At 50.6% G+C, this 15,716-nt stretch overlaps 6 protein-coding genes across 6 annotated transcripts; 2 read left to right on the top strand and 4 right to left on the bottom strand.

Moving 5' to 3' along the window:
- On the top strand, positions 1-920 carry M437DRAFT_15090 (HMG-box; the record flags this gene model as incomplete). The annotated part of the gene is made up of 5 exons (XM_041018797.1): positions 1-134; positions 206-239; positions 301-525; positions 583-637; positions 694-920. Coding segments are annotated over 5 exons (675 nt in total), but the record flags the coding sequence as incomplete, so codon positions are not given.
- A 1,584-nt stretch (positions 921-2,504) lies between these two features.
- M437DRAFT_47005 (uncharacterized protein) lies at positions 2,505-6,925 on the bottom strand (the record flags this gene model as incomplete). The annotated part of the gene is made up of 2 exons (XM_041021360.1): positions 2,505-4,331; positions 4,382-6,925. 2 exons carry the CDS (start codon positions 6,923-6,925, stop codon positions 2,505-2,507), a joined length of 4,371 nt encoding a protein of 1,456 aa, XP_040880392.1.
- Positions 6,926-7,483: 558 nt separating this feature from the next.
- On the bottom strand, positions 7,484-8,502 carry M437DRAFT_74626 (uncharacterized protein; the record flags this gene model as incomplete). Its single annotated transcript, XM_041026269.1, has 2 exons — positions 7,484-7,504; positions 7,558-8,502. The coding sequence occupies 2 exons, from the start codon at positions 8,500-8,502 to the stop codon at positions 7,484-7,486; spliced, it is 966 nt and encodes a 321-aa protein (XP_040880391.1).
- A 309-nt stretch (positions 8,503-8,811) lies between these two features.
- On the top strand, positions 8,812-9,585 carry M437DRAFT_65352 (uncharacterized protein; the record flags this gene model as incomplete). Its single annotated transcript, XM_041024579.1, has 2 exons — positions 8,812-8,907; positions 9,121-9,585. The coding sequence occupies 2 exons, from the start codon at positions 8,812-8,814 to the stop codon at positions 9,583-9,585; spliced, it is 561 nt and encodes a 186-aa protein (XP_040880390.1).
- Positions 9,586-10,718: 1,133 nt separating this feature from the next.
- Positions 10,719-12,020, bottom strand: M437DRAFT_47034 (uncharacterized protein; the record flags this gene model as incomplete). Its single annotated transcript, XM_041021372.1, has 3 exons — positions 10,719-11,306; positions 11,373-11,597; positions 11,670-12,020. Coding segments are annotated over 3 exons (1,164 nt in total), but the record flags the coding sequence as incomplete, so codon positions are not given.
- Positions 12,021-13,856: 1,836 nt separating this feature from the next.
- M437DRAFT_65350 (uncharacterized protein) lies at positions 13,857-14,267 on the bottom strand (the record flags this gene model as incomplete). Its single annotated transcript, XM_041024578.1, has 3 exons — positions 13,857-13,947; positions 13,986-14,121; positions 14,165-14,267. 3 exons carry the CDS (start codon positions 14,265-14,267, stop codon positions 13,857-13,859), a joined length of 330 nt encoding a protein of 109 aa, XP_040880388.1.
- Between the last annotated feature and the right edge of the window lie 1,449 nt (positions 14,268-15,716).

Raw genomic sequence — 15,716 nt, 5'->3', positions numbered from 1 at the left:
TGGACATTTCGCGCGCACATGTCGACCCTCAAACAGGTCCTCGACCGTTTGGATCTGGCGCGATATCACGATGCCTTTGTCGACGAGGGTTTCGACTCTTGGGACACGCTCATGGACGTCACCGAATCGGATCTGTAAGTCCTCTGACCCCCCTTGGCGCTGTCTGCTCCGACCAACCTGCTTTGCTTACCAATCCTGTCTACAGTGAGGCTCTCAACGTGAAACTTGGTCATCGACGAGTGAGTCTTGTGCTGTGATCCCGCTACCACAAGACACGCTGTACTGACCCTGCCGCCACAGAAACTTCAGCGAGCCATTCTCAATGCATCCAAAGACAGAACCCCTCTTCCACTGCTTTTGCACTCTGCCTCGCGCGACGAGTCTGCTGGCCTGGACGAGCCCAAAAAGACCCAAACACCACACTTTCGGCAACAAAACTCGATAGAATCACAAGAACAGGATGCTGCAGCCCGGAACAATGGCCCACCACAGAGGAGCAAACGGAAGTACAGGCGGCATCCCAAAGTAGGTAACCGAAGGTGCATGACAGTCCAAGCACATGCTAAAGCAGAGCACCCACAGGCAGACGAGCACGCGCCGGAGCGACCTCCGTCAGCATATGTCATCTTCTCAAATCGTTCGTGTCGCCCTGGCCTTTACATGACAAGCAAGTGCTGACAAGTAGGCACACAGAGATCCGCGATCAGCTCAAGGGCAAAGACCTCTCGTTCACTGAGATTGCTAAGCTCGTTGGGGAGCGATGGCAGGAACTAGGACCAAATGAGAAGGAGCCATGCGAACGCGAAGCCCAGGCGCTCAAAGACAAGTACTACTCGGAGCTGAGGCAGTACAAGAAGACGCCGCAGTACAAGCAGTATCAGGATTACCTGATCGAGTTCAAGGCAAAGCACTCGGGCGAAGGCGCTTCACAGGCTCAAGGTCCCGGTCAAGGTCAAGGTCCAGATTCAAAAAAGATCAAGCTCCGATCGGCCAGTGGTCAATCGCGCAGTTATGAAGAGGCGACTGTCGATGGTGACGAAGGCGCTGAAGGCATGGATGGTGGTGAAGGTGTCGACGAGCTGGAGGGCGACGATGGCAGCGTCGATGTTGGCGACAACACACACAACCAGCCGCCCTCGCCGTCCGACAGAGTGCAGCACTCGTCGACCTACAGCTCGCCCAATACCGAAACCTATCGCCTATTTCCCATCCCCAAAGCCCCGTCAGATGCAGGCACTGCCTCGTCCTACTCGACCTGGCGCTCCGTTCCGCCTGCTTATCCTACCACCGCCGCCACCACCCTAAGCAGGCACACGACCAACAACTCTGCTCTCCGCTCAGAGCATGGCTCGACGTCACCCGCAACCTCTCTCCCGCCCACGTCGACCCACAGTAGTGCGTCAAACAAACCACCTACCATACTCCCCCCTCTCAACCAATTGAGCTCCATTGCTTCGCGCAAACCGAATGACACTCCCCTCATTAATTGGCCTCTGCACACCACACTACCCCCACTCGACCCCAGGGCCATGTCCCAGCGCGCCACCCCTAATCCCCTCTACTCGCCGACAAACCATCACACCACCCAATCAGCCCCATCCCATCATTCCCCACCATCTTTGTCCGCAAAAGACTCATACGACGTCGGCTCTCAGAACAAGGCCTCGCTATCCACCTTGCTGCGTGCCACCGAACACGTTGAACGCGATGGCCCACACTCTGCTGCTTCGAGCAACCACAAGACTAGTAGATAATGATGACGATGATGATGACGACGACGACGACGACCACCACCACCACCAGGAGGCACCACACGAATCACTATTTGACACAATGAAAGAGAGTTTTATGGAAGAAGAGACAACCACAACAGTAACAACACTGCTAGCTAGCGTACGCGTCGATGCATTCACGCCTCATTCCTCTTTGCGATAACAAGACTACCCTTTCTCGCCGCATAGAGCCCATTTGGTCCGCACACGATAGCCAGGTTCTGGAATAGAGGAAGAGAGGAAGAAGAGAGAGAGAAGGGGAGAATGAAGGAATATGTGCAGATGGGAGAAACGTCGATGACGAAATAGTACAGATGTTTTCAAACGGTATATACATGTACATTACCACCTCATCCCCCCCTTTCCCGCCTTTTTGTTTGTGCTCCTTTGCTTGCTCTTTAAATCCAGAACTATTTGATGGGAAATCTAGAAAGAAATCTACATCAGGTCAACCAATAAAGGGAAGCAAGATCCTGTATGAAAACAGGGTCAAGTATCTCACGGAAAATACATTATTATGTTCGTCTGATATTTGAATAAGAAGTCTAATTTGTCCTCGTTATTGACTTATTAGGCATTATAGTGCTGTGCTCTTGCTTTTCTTTTGGCCTGTTTCTCCAGCAATAGCTCTGCCTCGTCCGACCCAACGCTCATCCTTATGCTAATCATCCTTCGACCTGTTCTACAGACATAGTTCTCCCGTTTTCGATCCAATGGTCATTTCTGTGCTAATCAGCCACGTCTGTTCTCAGCTGCTTCTGCACGCAAGTGCCTTCCAACCTCAGCTTCCAACTCAGCAGAAACGAGAACAGGTTGTTGCTGTTGTCTCTGACTCTTGGCAGCACGACTGAATAGACAACTCCACAGGTCATCATTGGGAACGACCTCACCATCGCCTTTACCCTGCACGAGAAGTTTCGAAACAGGTGCTTGTTGCAGCTCCAGAGAGTTGGCAGCGTCAATTGCGGCTTCACCCAACGCAGGAGTTGAGGATTTGGAACGCTGGGATTCCTTCTTGATGTTGTTTGTGGCTTTCTGCATGTGCGCCAAGCGCCTGGCCACCGAGATTTCGTAGATGGCTTCTTCAACCGTGTCGCCGATGAGGTACATATAGACTGTGGTTGGTCGTTGTTGGCCGATTCTGTGTACACGGGCGATGGCTTGAAGCTCGATTGCTGTGTTGATGAGTGGTTCAGCCAAGAAGACGTACTGCGCATTGACGAGATTGAGCCCGGACGAGTCGGTCTTTGCGTCCAGAAGGAAGCACTCGATACCAGCGTCATTTCTAAATCGATCAACAGCGCCAGGCTTTCCCATGCGTGAGTATCCAACACCGAACTGCTTAAATGCGGTGCCAAGGACGTCGAGAAACTCTCTGAACTGACTGAAAACAATAGCCTTTGCGCCGGGGTCATGCTTGCGGATCCAGAGAATGTGCCGAGCGAGGGTGTCTATCTTGGTTCCAAACGAGCCATTCAAATCGATGGATTTGATCTGTGCAAGTGTTTCGGTATTGATGTCGGCATAGAGAGTAGATCCGGGGGTCGCACTTTTGCTAGACCCCTGATTTGGCGAGGAAGGTTCGGATTGTTCCTCTTGTGCGAGTAGCTCCTGCGGTTTGTACGTGATCTGATGGAAGTCTGCAAGCACGAGATGACGCTTACAAACCGGGCAGGTGCGATGAGAGCTCCACCAATGATTGATGCACTCCTTGCAGTATTGATGGCCGCAGACAGTGAGCACACCCTGCTCGAAAGAGCCCTGACAAATAACGCAAATTCTTTGTGTTTCTTGTGAATTGGTGCTCTCTTCGCGCAGATGAAGCAGGAACCGGTTCTTCGTCTTCAAAGCTGCAAGGGCCTTGGTCTGCGTTTCCTGTCGACGCGTTGCAGCTTCCAGAGCTACCACATCGAGAGTGTCGTCCCACTCCTCTTTATAAGGTGCAACAGTATCCGAAATCACCTGTAGTTGGCGGTAGAAATCCAAACGCTTATTCATCGTAGCAGAGAAGAGTTCGATCATCTCCTCAAGACTCTTCAGCACTTTCGTTTCTCTCTCTGCAATGAGACCGAGTTGTTTTGCTTGACTGCGAATAATCTGAAGTTCAGCACTAGCGCGTGCGTTTCCATCTTGCCAGTCAAGTGCTGTTTCGATGCCGCGAATCTCGTGGACCAAGCCACGCAAGGACAACACATCATCAGGCTTCTGCTTTAAACGATTACGCTCGGCGAGTAACTCGAGTATAAGCTCTGGTGCATGTCCGTTGCCTAGTTTGGCCATTTGAATCAGAGACTTAACCTCCTGATCAACAAGAGGCGCGCTTTGTCCGGTGATACAGGTCGAGCGATCGGCAACAAGGGCTCGCAGGGCATCTAGGTATGCGTTCAATGTATCCTGAGATTTTGTGGAATCTTCATACTCATCACCAGTGGTCTCGACGTTTTCGTCATCTTTGTCGACCAGAGGCTTGAGCAACAGATCAGTAGCCTTTTGTTTCCATTCATCGATCAATTTCGCTTGCGCATTCATGATTCTAGCAAGATCGTGGGCTTTGTGAATCTTGCGATCGTCAGTACTTTTGCTGTGAAACATTCTCGTGCTGAACTTACTATTTTGACGTTCTCCACACCTCCAGGACTTTCCATGGCTGCTAAACCAGATCGTTCAAGAATCACATCTTTCTCTTGCTCTATCTTCTGCATGAGCCTTTCAGCTTTGGAGGACTCTTCATTGAGAATCTCCTTGCGAGTCAGCTTGGCGGTGTCATAGAAGAGCGACTCTTGTGCCTCCAATTCTCGAAACTTGTCTGAGTCTGGCTCGGTGATATTGGTGTTGGACTTCATCTGGAAATAGGAGGTGCCGACGAAGAAAGCACACGCATGTTGCAGTTGCAAAGCAAAGTACAGAGAAACTTTATGGCGTCCCTCTGCAATTTCTTCTGCTGACTTCTCATCTTCTGAGTCGTCGATTTTCTTTTCATGGTCAATCCCGTGAGTAGCTGTCCGAGCCAAATCAGCCCTGCATTCAGCCACGATTTGTTCGGACGCCTCGAGTGCGGACTTATATACTTCCAAAGCCTTCTCAGCTCTGTGTTCGTCGTCCTTTGCGTTGCCAATGATGTGACCCCTGAGCAGCTGGGTGTTGATGACAAGACGAGATTCTGTACGAATTGACGTCTCGTTCTGATCAATCATGACTTCCAGGACTTCGGCCACCGTGCGCAAAGGACCTTGACCACGTCCGAGCGCTCTTCTGTTCCTGCCACCGACTTGTGGGTGCAGACAAGTTTGACGTAACTGACAGAGCCAAGTTCGCATCCTTGCTAATAACGCAGGCGACTCTGGGTCCCAGCTATGAGTAAGCGGAGAACCATCGAAATTACATCCGCATTCCTCACACATTGTTTCGAACAATGTCTTGTAGTTTTGGTCCTCGATCTGTGTGAATGGTAAAGTCAAGACGACTCTTCTCTGAAGTGGCAACCGAAGTTCGTGCCGTACTTGATCTTTGGTATGACGCAGTGTGATGCGACCGAACAGAGTTTTAAAAACATCCCCGTATTGGTGTATCAGACGGTTCCAGATTGCTGAGGAATTGCAGTACGGTTGATATCTGAGAAATACGAGAAGGCCGAAGAGGTCCTGCACATCTTTCTTTAGAGGCGTGCCAGAGACTGCCCATGCGTGCTTTCGTGGTAGGAGAGAGGCCACTTGAGCTGCTGCACTGACTCCCGATTCGACCATTTGTGCCTCATCTAGACAGACTCTCCACCAATACATCTGCACTAGAGGGCTACGAGGTCGAGTGCGTTTGTGTTCTCGTTGTCGTAGTGAACGTTCAGGAGGATCGACAGCGAAATAGACCTCTTTTGCTAACACAGAGTATGTTGTGAGGACCACGTCACGTTGTGCCAGATCCGCAACAATCGACTGGTCTCCCTTCTTGGATGATTGAGCATCAGAGACACCCTTATAGTGTAAGACTGATAGACCAGGAGCGTGGCGAGCCAACTCGTCTTTCCATTGTTGTAAGATGGTCGGTGGCGTGACAATCAATGTTGCTCGAGATTTGACAAAGGGTTGCGTTACTGCATCTTCGGTGGCCACCTCAGTCGAGTCTTGCTTGTTGAGACATATCAGCGCTATGAGCTCAACAGTTTTACCTAATCCCATTTCTTCAGAAAGGACGCCACCCTGCGGCTCTTCAAAAGCAGCAAAATGGGTAGGCGAGCACACGACACCCTCCAGATGACTGACGAAGCATGGCTGTCCCATTGCATCATGAAGTTGCGTGTAGGACAATCGCTTCTGGGAGTGGTCGTGGGATGGAGTTTCTCGACCAAGCATCCATGCTACAGCACGTTTCTGAAAGGGATACAAATCGCTTTCAAGTACTTTGCATTCGATCAATTCGGGTATAGACGCATCGTTTGGCGGAGAGTGCACGCTAGCATAGAATTCTTGTGGGGTCCAGGACTTTGGCTGAACGTTCTTGGGCTCCGGGAAGAATTGAGTAAGAGTTGTCCAATCTTCTTTTTTGGTTGCTAGAGGACCAAAAGCCGACTCGCCGTCAGACCATGTAATGCTGCATTCCAATGTATACACAGGACCCGGGGAACCAGCTGAACGATGCAGAAGACATGTAGATCGGCAAATTCCTGGTTTGACATTTCGTCTGGATCGTTTCTCGAGGCTCACTATACGCGAGAGCAGATCGGCTGTGGATGACGATATAGAATTCGTGGTTTGGATTTGCAGTAATGGGCTCTTTTTATAGCCAGCATGGCCGACCAGGGACAGAGTAGGCTGTGAAGAGGTCAAATCGCATGCGTCAACAAGTCCGACTTCAATATCGTCTCCTAGCACAGTGGACAAGTCATTGTGGTTGGTTGTGTTTGCAGATGGCCGTAAGTTGATGTCGAGGCGAGCGATGGTTATTCCTGGTCCAGAAAACGTATGAGCTGAGTCCAGGTTCTCTGCAAGTTCTAGTTTTGCACGTTTGCGCGGCCTAGTGTATTCTTGATGGAATGCATTACGGCAATCTTCAAAAAATGCCGAGAATGCTTCGGCGCCTTCAGCGAGCACCTCTTGCTTTTTTGGGTTATGCGATTTCAGGATGACAGCAGAGAATCCAGTGTCCAGTACTGATGCCATCCTTCCAGATTCCGCGGTCTTGTCGGAGTGGGTTGTTCTGGTTGGAGACAATAAAGATCGAAGAGTCGACATCCAGTGCGGAAGTCGCCGCCCCCGCAGATCTTCGGCGATTACACGGACTTTAGATCTTTCCATATCCGTCCCTTCCCTATTCTGCTGTGAAAATAGAAGTGACGATTACAAGTCTGGTTGTTTGCTCAGACAAACTGCTGGCATCTTTCTTGGTAAAAGGGTATTTGAAGCACTGTATATGGTGTTGTGTACAAAGAATCACAACTACCATAGACCAGAACCCAACACTTCTCAGTTGGCTGACATTCACGAGTTGCTGCATGAACAGAACAATAAACGCTGTTTAGGAAGGATATAGGGATGATCGGGAAAACGCACATAACAAATTCGCCCCAGCCCATATGCATTACGCCAAAAAAGAAGAACAGAACGCTTTTCTACGCTTCCGTCTATGATACGTCGTCATCATGTCAAAGAAAAGACAGACCACACGAGGTTCGCTGGTCAACTAGAGCATAAGAAACTCGAGAGCAAGAACAAATACTTCTATGCCTTGACCATGAAAATCTATAGCGGAAATTAGCCCTGGAAACATGTGATAGCTGTTGGTTGAAATTCACCTCTTTCATAGCTTGTGGATCCATGAATGCAAGACGCTTTTGTGCGATGTATCTCTGGCGGACGTTTTGTCTGCCGTATAGAGCAGCCACTGGTGCAGGCTCTGCAGGAGTTCCAGGTGCGCTCGATGGGGTCGCTGTGCCTGACTTGGCCGCCTTCTTCTCTTCCTTTCTCTTTCTCTTTTCTTCCTTCTTGGCCTCCTTCTTCGCACGTCGCTCTGCTTTACGTGCCTTCTTCTCAGCCCGTGTCTCGTCTTCAGAGCCTGATGCATCGGTAGCCTTTCGCTTTTTGTCCTTCTTCTCTTTCTTGCTGGACTTTTTGTCCTTCTTCGACTCCTTCATTTTCTTTGCCTTGGGCGCCTCGTCAACCTCATCATCAGAATCGGAAGAGTCGGACTCGGATGATGCGTCATTGGTGCTTTGTTGTTCAGGTTCTGTCCTCTTTCGCTTCTTGTTGGCTGCGTCCGGCGCGGCTTGTTGAGGAGTGGATTTGGAATTGGGCATTACTGTCGACTTGAGGTCCATCTTGTCACCAACCAGGAAGCCTGCACTGATGAAGTTGATGTTGCCGTATTTCCTTCCTTGATACAGGGCCAATTCGACGTCTCGTTGTGCTGTCTGTTGTTTCTCAACCTCTGCCTCGGATTTGCCGTTCAGTCTGCCCAATAGACCCGAGTACAGGCTCAGACCGAAAGTCTCTGCATTGTTTCCACCTCTGGCTGCGCCCAGACCGAGATTGTCGTCCTTCAACAGAACGCGAATATGTGAGTTGCTGCCGACGGTGTAATGCGAGGCGTGGTTTGCGTCTTTGGCGCCGAGGGTGTCGCCAGGTTTCCAGCCCTGCGAGGCAAGAATCTTGTGGCCAAAGGAATCGGTTGCTTTGGCCCAGTTGTTGTTGTTGGGATCGGTGCCAATCTTGGTGCGTCTTTTGGGGCCAGCGAGACCCATGTTGGCGATTTATGAAGTGATGGATGGTTGGTAGAGTCTTGTCGTTGTCTCAACGCCGCGAGCAACAATTTTTCTCCACGACGGGAAACTGAAATTTACCCCGCATTCTGCCTTCCTCTTTCCTATCTGGTCAGCTGCTGCCAATACCCTCTAATCTGTTACCTTCACTAAACCAACCTTTGCACTCCAAAAGCATCAACACACCAGAATTGTTTGCGCTCTAGCGGTGCCAGCAAGGACAATCAGCATACACGGCTTCGGTTGTCCCATTTGATACGTCTGCCGTCATTTCGTCAACCCATCTCAATCATGCCTTCCACTAAATCACAGAAAGTCGTCAAGGCCGCGGATTCTGAGGATGAGACGCGTACATTCTACAGGAAGCAGAAGAACATGCAAAAAGCAGTAAGTCATACAGCCAGAAGCTCTCTCCATGTCTCACATGCCGAGACCTGTGTCGTGATGTCGTGATCCGTCACAATCCCTTTGGGCTAACCACAAGCGCTTTGAAGGTCAAAACTCGTCAGAATGAAGCACGTTCGAGAATCAGCAGGAATCGTGCAAACAGAAACAAAGACTTGAAAGCGCGCATCGACTCCCTGAAGCGTGGTTTGTCAGTCAAACAGTAAGTTTAATGATTGCGAAACGCGAGTGCATCACAAATCACATGCTACATCTATGGCGGCATCCACATTTGCCATGGCAATTACAAATGCCCATACCCCTATCACCGTCAGCCACACATCGAGGCACGCTCCGGCTCTTCCTGCCTCTCAAATAGCACATTGTGGCTCAGACATAAACGCTAAAATCCCGTTCCGTTCTAGACCCGGAACCAATGCCGACGTGCCAAGTTTCGACCACACGGCCTTCGAAGCTCTTCGCGACCTGCTTGCGAACAAGGCCGACATTGAGCGACGCATCGCTAAGAGTATCGAGACCCTGGAAAAAGCCATGAACACGGCCTCCAGAGAGTTCCAAGTTGTCCTCAGTTCGCAGGCCGAAGCGTTCAGGACTGCCACTGTGCCCGCCACTACAAGCGCTGCAGCTGCAAGTTCAAAAGCCCTCATCGTGAAACACTAAAAAGGCAATTTCGCCGACGAGTATTCCGTTGCTAACCGCTTTATTACGGATCATGATGGGAGACGAGTGGCGAGAGACAATACCGTGCTTGTGGAAACCGAAATCGCTTTCAGGGGGGAATCACATGCATGATATCATGACAGGAGCTGGGACATGCAGATTTTGTGAGGATTCTTGGTCAGCAGCACCATGTGGCGCTTGCTGTGACTTTGACTGTTCTCGTTTTCGCTCCCGCTTGCTTCCAAGATATCCATCCCTCTTGCAGTCATAGACAGTCGGATTTTGAGTCATGGCAATTGAGCGACAACTGAAACTTCTCGTGGACTGTATCCGTTCACAGCTTCCGAGATCATGTCCACGGCTTTTGATTCGCCGGCTCGAGATCTATCCGTAGGCCCTGTAAAATTCCAGAACGATCGTGCAGTCGACGTGCCAGACAGTGGCGCTGGTCCCGAGTTGCGCCGAATGCGCTGTGAGCTTGATCAAGAGCCATGGTCAGCAAGGAAGCCACAACAAATCTTGTTAGCTCCTGCCTTGGACTGTAGTTGCATTATTCTAGTTTTTGCATCATTGTGCCGGTGTACGATTTTTGGAACAAATGCAGATCCAAAAAAAAAAGCCATGATGGAAGAAGGGGGTTGCCTAAGTATGATCGATATTTGTAGGGTTTGGATGCTTTTTGTAATTTTCGATGCTATTTCTGAGGGGGTTTTTGGTGTAATTCGTTTCTTCGTAGTGGTGAATACGTTGCATATGCCGTACATGATCCGTTGCTTTTTGTACATTGAGAAGTGAAATATGGTTGATAGGGGGAAGGGAAAGGCGCTTCAAGACAGAATAAAAAAAAAGTAGAAAAAAAAAGAGCGTAAAGTAAGCAATGCAGATCTCCGAATAAGAAAGGAAGTCAAGCAAGACGCTGGCTTTTGTCGCTAAATCGCAAGGCAAGAAACACCATCCTGTTGCTTGGAGTGGGTGAGTGAGAGCTTCGTGTATTGCTCTCTGTGTACGCGTTTTGTGTGTGTAGTGCCACATGGCCGTTCAGGTCAAAATGGCAGGTCAAGGGCTGCCCTCACGTAGGTCGCAGCCAAGTTCGCTTTCTCGATGGGTGAAGCCATTTTCAACGATAAGCCTCATCAAGAAGGAAAGTGCATCGCCACAGGAGACATGTTGACTGCGCCCTGAGGCATATGTGCCGGGCGATGGAACATCTGCACCAGACGCGATCCTATACTGGGTTCGATCTCTGTGCCATCGCGCGCGATCTTGATTTCTCGGTTCTCGTTCCAAGGGTTGCGCAGGCCACGGGTGCGGTAGAAGGGCAGTCGATTCGTCGAGATCCATTCGACCTGGAAAGATTTGCCCCACTCTTGCTTTTGTCGCTGAGCGCCTGCTTCCTTCTCTTCTCGGTGAGCTTGCCGTGTCGTGGTTGCAGCACCGTCGATTGCTCCTTCTGCATATTCGTCTGCCGAGTCTTCGGGAGTATTGTCGACTTCCCAGAAGATGGTGCCGCGCGCTGAGTCGTCGACGATGCGTCCTTTCGGTGCCCATTCTGTCGCCGGGGTTGGTATTGACTTCGGTCCGCTGTCCAAGTCCTTGGTTTTGGGCTCGAGGTTCGTAAATGATGTCGCTGATTCCGAGGCAATGGGGCTAGCCATGCGAGCGTAACCAAAGTATTCTCCTGATTTGTTCGCGGAAAAGACGAGATAGACGTTGTCAGCGGTCTGAAAGACTGTCAGCATCTGTTCACAAGGAATTCAGCACAAACGATCGAATTTCTGGTCTCGTACCTCATATGCGTGGTTCAGCGCAACCTCGTTGTGGCTCTGTGTGGCCCAGACCCCGTTGCGCACACTGGCTTCGAGATCCTGCAGCGTGAGACTCTTGACAACGAAGTACTTCTCGGGCACACGTGCTGAACTTTTGTCAAGCCCATCGACGCCTTCAACACCATCAACACCATCGGTGCCACCGACGCCGTCAATACCATCAACGCCATCGTGCTGGTGCTCTTTCTTTGGCGATCGACTGGCAGAACCATCCACGATGACTGGGCCGGAAGACGCCCTCCGAAGTTCCTTTCGCACCGACTTGTCGGTCTCGTTACTGGACTCAGGAGTCAACGCATCGGGTGTTGTCGAAGAGTACCCACTATTCGGGGTGCCACGGCGCAATCTACAAACCAAGCGAACGCCCTGGAATCGCGAATCGTGGAATCTGACCATGGCAGCAGCACACGCTGCCTCGTTGCGGTAGTTGACGAACGCGCAGTTGCTTTTGGAGATAAGGAATAGACTCTCGATGTCGTTGGTTGCTTCGCGTGAGAAATGGTCCTTCAGAGCGCCGATGGTCGTGCCAGGAGGCAGGTTTCCGACCCAAAGTGCGTGGCCAGATTGTCGGGGCTTCCTTGGGGGTCCTCTAGGGTAAGATGGGGTGGGTTGATTGATCAGCTCGGGTCTAGGATGGTCTGTACGATCGCCGTTAGTGAGTTGCGCTTGAGGGTAGTGGTCAAAGATGACGGAACAAGTAAGACGAGACGTCTTGTCGGTCGTCTCTCTAATCACATGGAACGCACGTACTCAGGTAGGATGTAGAACGGTTTGGCTGGTTGTTGAACTCCGAACTGGCGAAGTGCATCCCAGGCACCATCGGGTACCCTGCATTGGGCTGTCCCGGACGCGACATAGCCATCTGGGAGGACGGCATGCTGTAGGAGTTATAATAGTAGTGAGGCGCAACACTAGAAGGATGAGTCTGGGGGCGCGTGCCAGGCATGGGCATCCCCATGTTCGAAGGGTAGGCTTGAGATCCATACTGTTGCAGCTGCTGATGTGGTCTGAAGTTCATGCCTGGCGTCTGCATAGCCAGTCCATCAGCTTGTGATGGTGCTTGCTGCAAGAAACCTCTAGTAGATGCAGGTGAAGAAGGAGACCCGGGTAAGGCGAATCCTACCGCGCTCATGTCGAGCCCGTGCATCGACTGGGGGTGCTGGTAGCTGGCATATGGATTACCATGCTGCGCGGCGGGCATGCGAGAAGCCTGTAAGGAAGTACTGAATTGGGAAGAGAAAGGTGCAGGTCCTCCCGGCACCGCGAAAGTTTTCTCTTGCGGTTGGCTTACTCTGTTCACCTGTGTCGAGTCTTGATGATCCGGGTAGGCGGTGATTTGCCGATCGGGAGCTTGTGATGCCTCTCCCATTCTAAGAGAGTTTCAACCTTGGCTTATCGCAATCCAGCCACGACAAGGTGTTGAAAACAACTCTGCTCAGAAATTGAGTCAGCCAAGTCTAGATGAAACTTGACAAAGAGTTGTCAAGCCAGGACAAAAGTCTCAAGCTTACACTAAAAGCCCCAATGACCGATCGAACAATCTATGTGGTTCGCGAAGGAGAAAAAAAAAGCCGACGATGAGAACAAGAATCTGACCACGTTACTTTCCATGCCAAAACAAGGTATCGCGACCAAGCTAAGCAACGTTGCGAACAGAAGTGAAGATGCTAGCGAACAAATGGTGCAAAGAGCAGAAGGTGAGAAAAGGAAGCGAAGCTGGCAGCGAGAGTGGAAATGGCTGGTGTGACAGAGGAGGCTAGTCCAAATGAACAAGTGGAGAGGGGATTGTCCGTCAGACAGTGAATCCGCATTGGCATGGCCAAAACACATGGCGGTAGTCATTATCCATGACCTGCCTGCCGGCTTGCCAGAAGACTACCGTTGACGCTCGCTGATAGGGTGGGGATAGTGCTCGCAAACGCCTCTTGTACAGTAAGGAGATCGGGAAGACTTACAGCTCGACGGGTTTTGCGTAATAATGTGTGAAATCTAAACAGCTCACGCTAAATTGGGGTCGCAACGCGGGAGCCTTGGTCGTGTCGAGACCACTGTCGCATCTGTGCAGTACTTCGAGTGGCCCTGCTGTCAACGGTAGTGACGGTGTGGCTGTAGATGCGGACGTGCTGACGGAATTGGCATCGATGCATGCGCTGGGCAATCAAAAATCAAAGAACGAGAGCAGGAGATGGGCAAAGCTTTGAAAAGATGGTATGTTTTATCTATGATTCAAAGCAAGTGCGCGGCAAAGGTTCACAGGCGTCACTGGCTCCGCTACGCATGCCTGCATACAGTTTTAGACTCTGTCTTGTTTACCAGCAGAAGCGTGTATCGCTTAATTAGCCATGTGCAAGGACGAGAACATGCATGGAGCGTTTGAGTCTTGCTCCTACGCGGCTTGACTTCCGGTGGCAAATTCCATAGACCAAACTCTCAGTCTTTTCGAGTTCATGGCAATCCAGATAATTCTACATCGAGAGCATCGTGAGGACCTTTCGGTTCGTGACCAAGTAGAACACTATGATCTTTCTGCGCAGAGCTGGAAGAAGTGTTAGGCATGGTATACCAAATACATACCACAATTGGGCGCCTCCATTGTCGGACTTGTTACCGTCCGAGATGCTGGGACATGTGTCTATCGGACATCGTTCGTCCTTGGGTCGTGTCGGAATATCCCTGGCAGCGCTGGAACGACCGTTCTGGGCCTGGGAACCTAACAGGGTCTGAAGCTTATTAATCTCGGCTCTGCCACAGACTTTCCTGCAACATCATCCGCTCTCTGAAGATTGCGCATGTTTTGCAGATTCGGATGATTTTTGCGATCAGGTTTGCGTATGGATCACCTCTTAGATCAAGCATCGCTATGTCTATGAAGTGAAGCGGTGTCTCCAAATAGCTTCCGATTCTATACCATTTTGAGACGTCCTAGCGACCGTGAACGGTTGCGAAGGCTTTTTCCGAGCGAAATTTTTGATCAAAGTCTTCTGTTTTCTTGGTCCAAATCAACACAGATCGTACAAAGAGCAGGTCGTGATATGCAACAGCAATTGCACATCGCTGCGGCTGAACCATGTACAGCTCTAACTGCGGTCCAAACATGGACTGTGGAGCAGAGCTGCTCGGGTAGAGCTAAGCTAGAGCTCGGAGTACCCGATCCATTAACATCCTTCCCACGCGAGCGATACCCATAGCTTAAGACACCATGGTGTTGTTGTCACGGTTTATGTCAGAGTATGCATGGCATTATACAAGTAGTATGTCGATATAGGGCCCCCAACCATACGCAACGATTCCCCTGCCTGATGGACGAGCAAAGTGGAGTTTTGTGCCCTGGCGGCGGACCCTGGTCCGGGATCATTAAGAACACCATGAGAAGCCTACGCGGTTAAGGACATTTCGCCATTACACATCCCCGAGGTCGAATGGGAAATACAACGGAGTCTAAACCCGGTTGAAAGAATACCATGATGAAACGGTAATAAACAAGTCGTGAAGTTGTGAGTCAGGTCTACAGGGGTTTTGCCGAGCTCATCGGAGGAAGACTCCACGCTTTACTGTATTGATTGGCGGTCTCAACTCCGTCTCCGCGATGATATTTCAACCTTGCGTAGCCATGAGGGGACTGCTCAAAAAACAAAATAATTTAAGAACGGCCTTGAAGAGAAATCACGGTCAGTTCTTTACAGAATCGGAATACAAGTCCAGGATAGGGTTTGAGCAAGACGACTTCGGATCCGACTCCGAGTGCAGTAAGCCACATCTTGCCGTGTAAGAGTGTAGCCTCATGTACTCTGTCCGTGCGTCTGTCGTTGTAAAGTGGGACTGGTCGGTGAGTAGGACAACAGCAGAATTTGAATCACTCTCGGACAAGGGACCTGACTGGCTGGTCGCATGGACTGGTCGGTTATGCCGATAGGATGGAATTCTGTGTTGGTACAAGCATGTCGAGACCGGCGTGATGATCGATCCCAACACGAGATTAGATACGGTATGCGAAAACAAGGCGGCCAACCTGCTGTTACGCTTGCCCCATGGCCTCCCTTGACATGGCTCTGGGAAGTCACACGGGAGATGGTTGCACTCACTGAATTGTGTTGATTGTCAGTGATGCTACAAAGTCAGATCGAGATCGAAGAAGAAACGATGGGTGGTTTTGTAGCTCACAACACCATCATGTCGCAATATGGGAATGCAAGGTTACAACAGTCTGCAGCATGTCGGACAAGGCCTGTCAGTTCTTCCTAAGTCACTGAAGCTCACATGTCGCAGGGCTCTCACTAGGGCGAGTATTTTGATCATTTGCAAGGC

The sequence above is a fragment of the Aureobasidium melanogenum genome (genome assembly GCF_000721775.1).
Source record: "Aureobasidium melanogenum CBS 110374 unplaced genomic scaffold scaffold_8, whole genome shotgun sequence".
In the NCBI taxonomy this organism is placed as follows: domain Eukaryota; kingdom Fungi; phylum Ascomycota; class Dothideomycetes; order Dothideales; family Saccotheciaceae; genus Aureobasidium; species Aureobasidium melanogenum.
The sequence above is the reverse complement of the archived record's forward strand: the minus strand, read 5'-3'. Positions and strand labels throughout refer to the sequence as shown.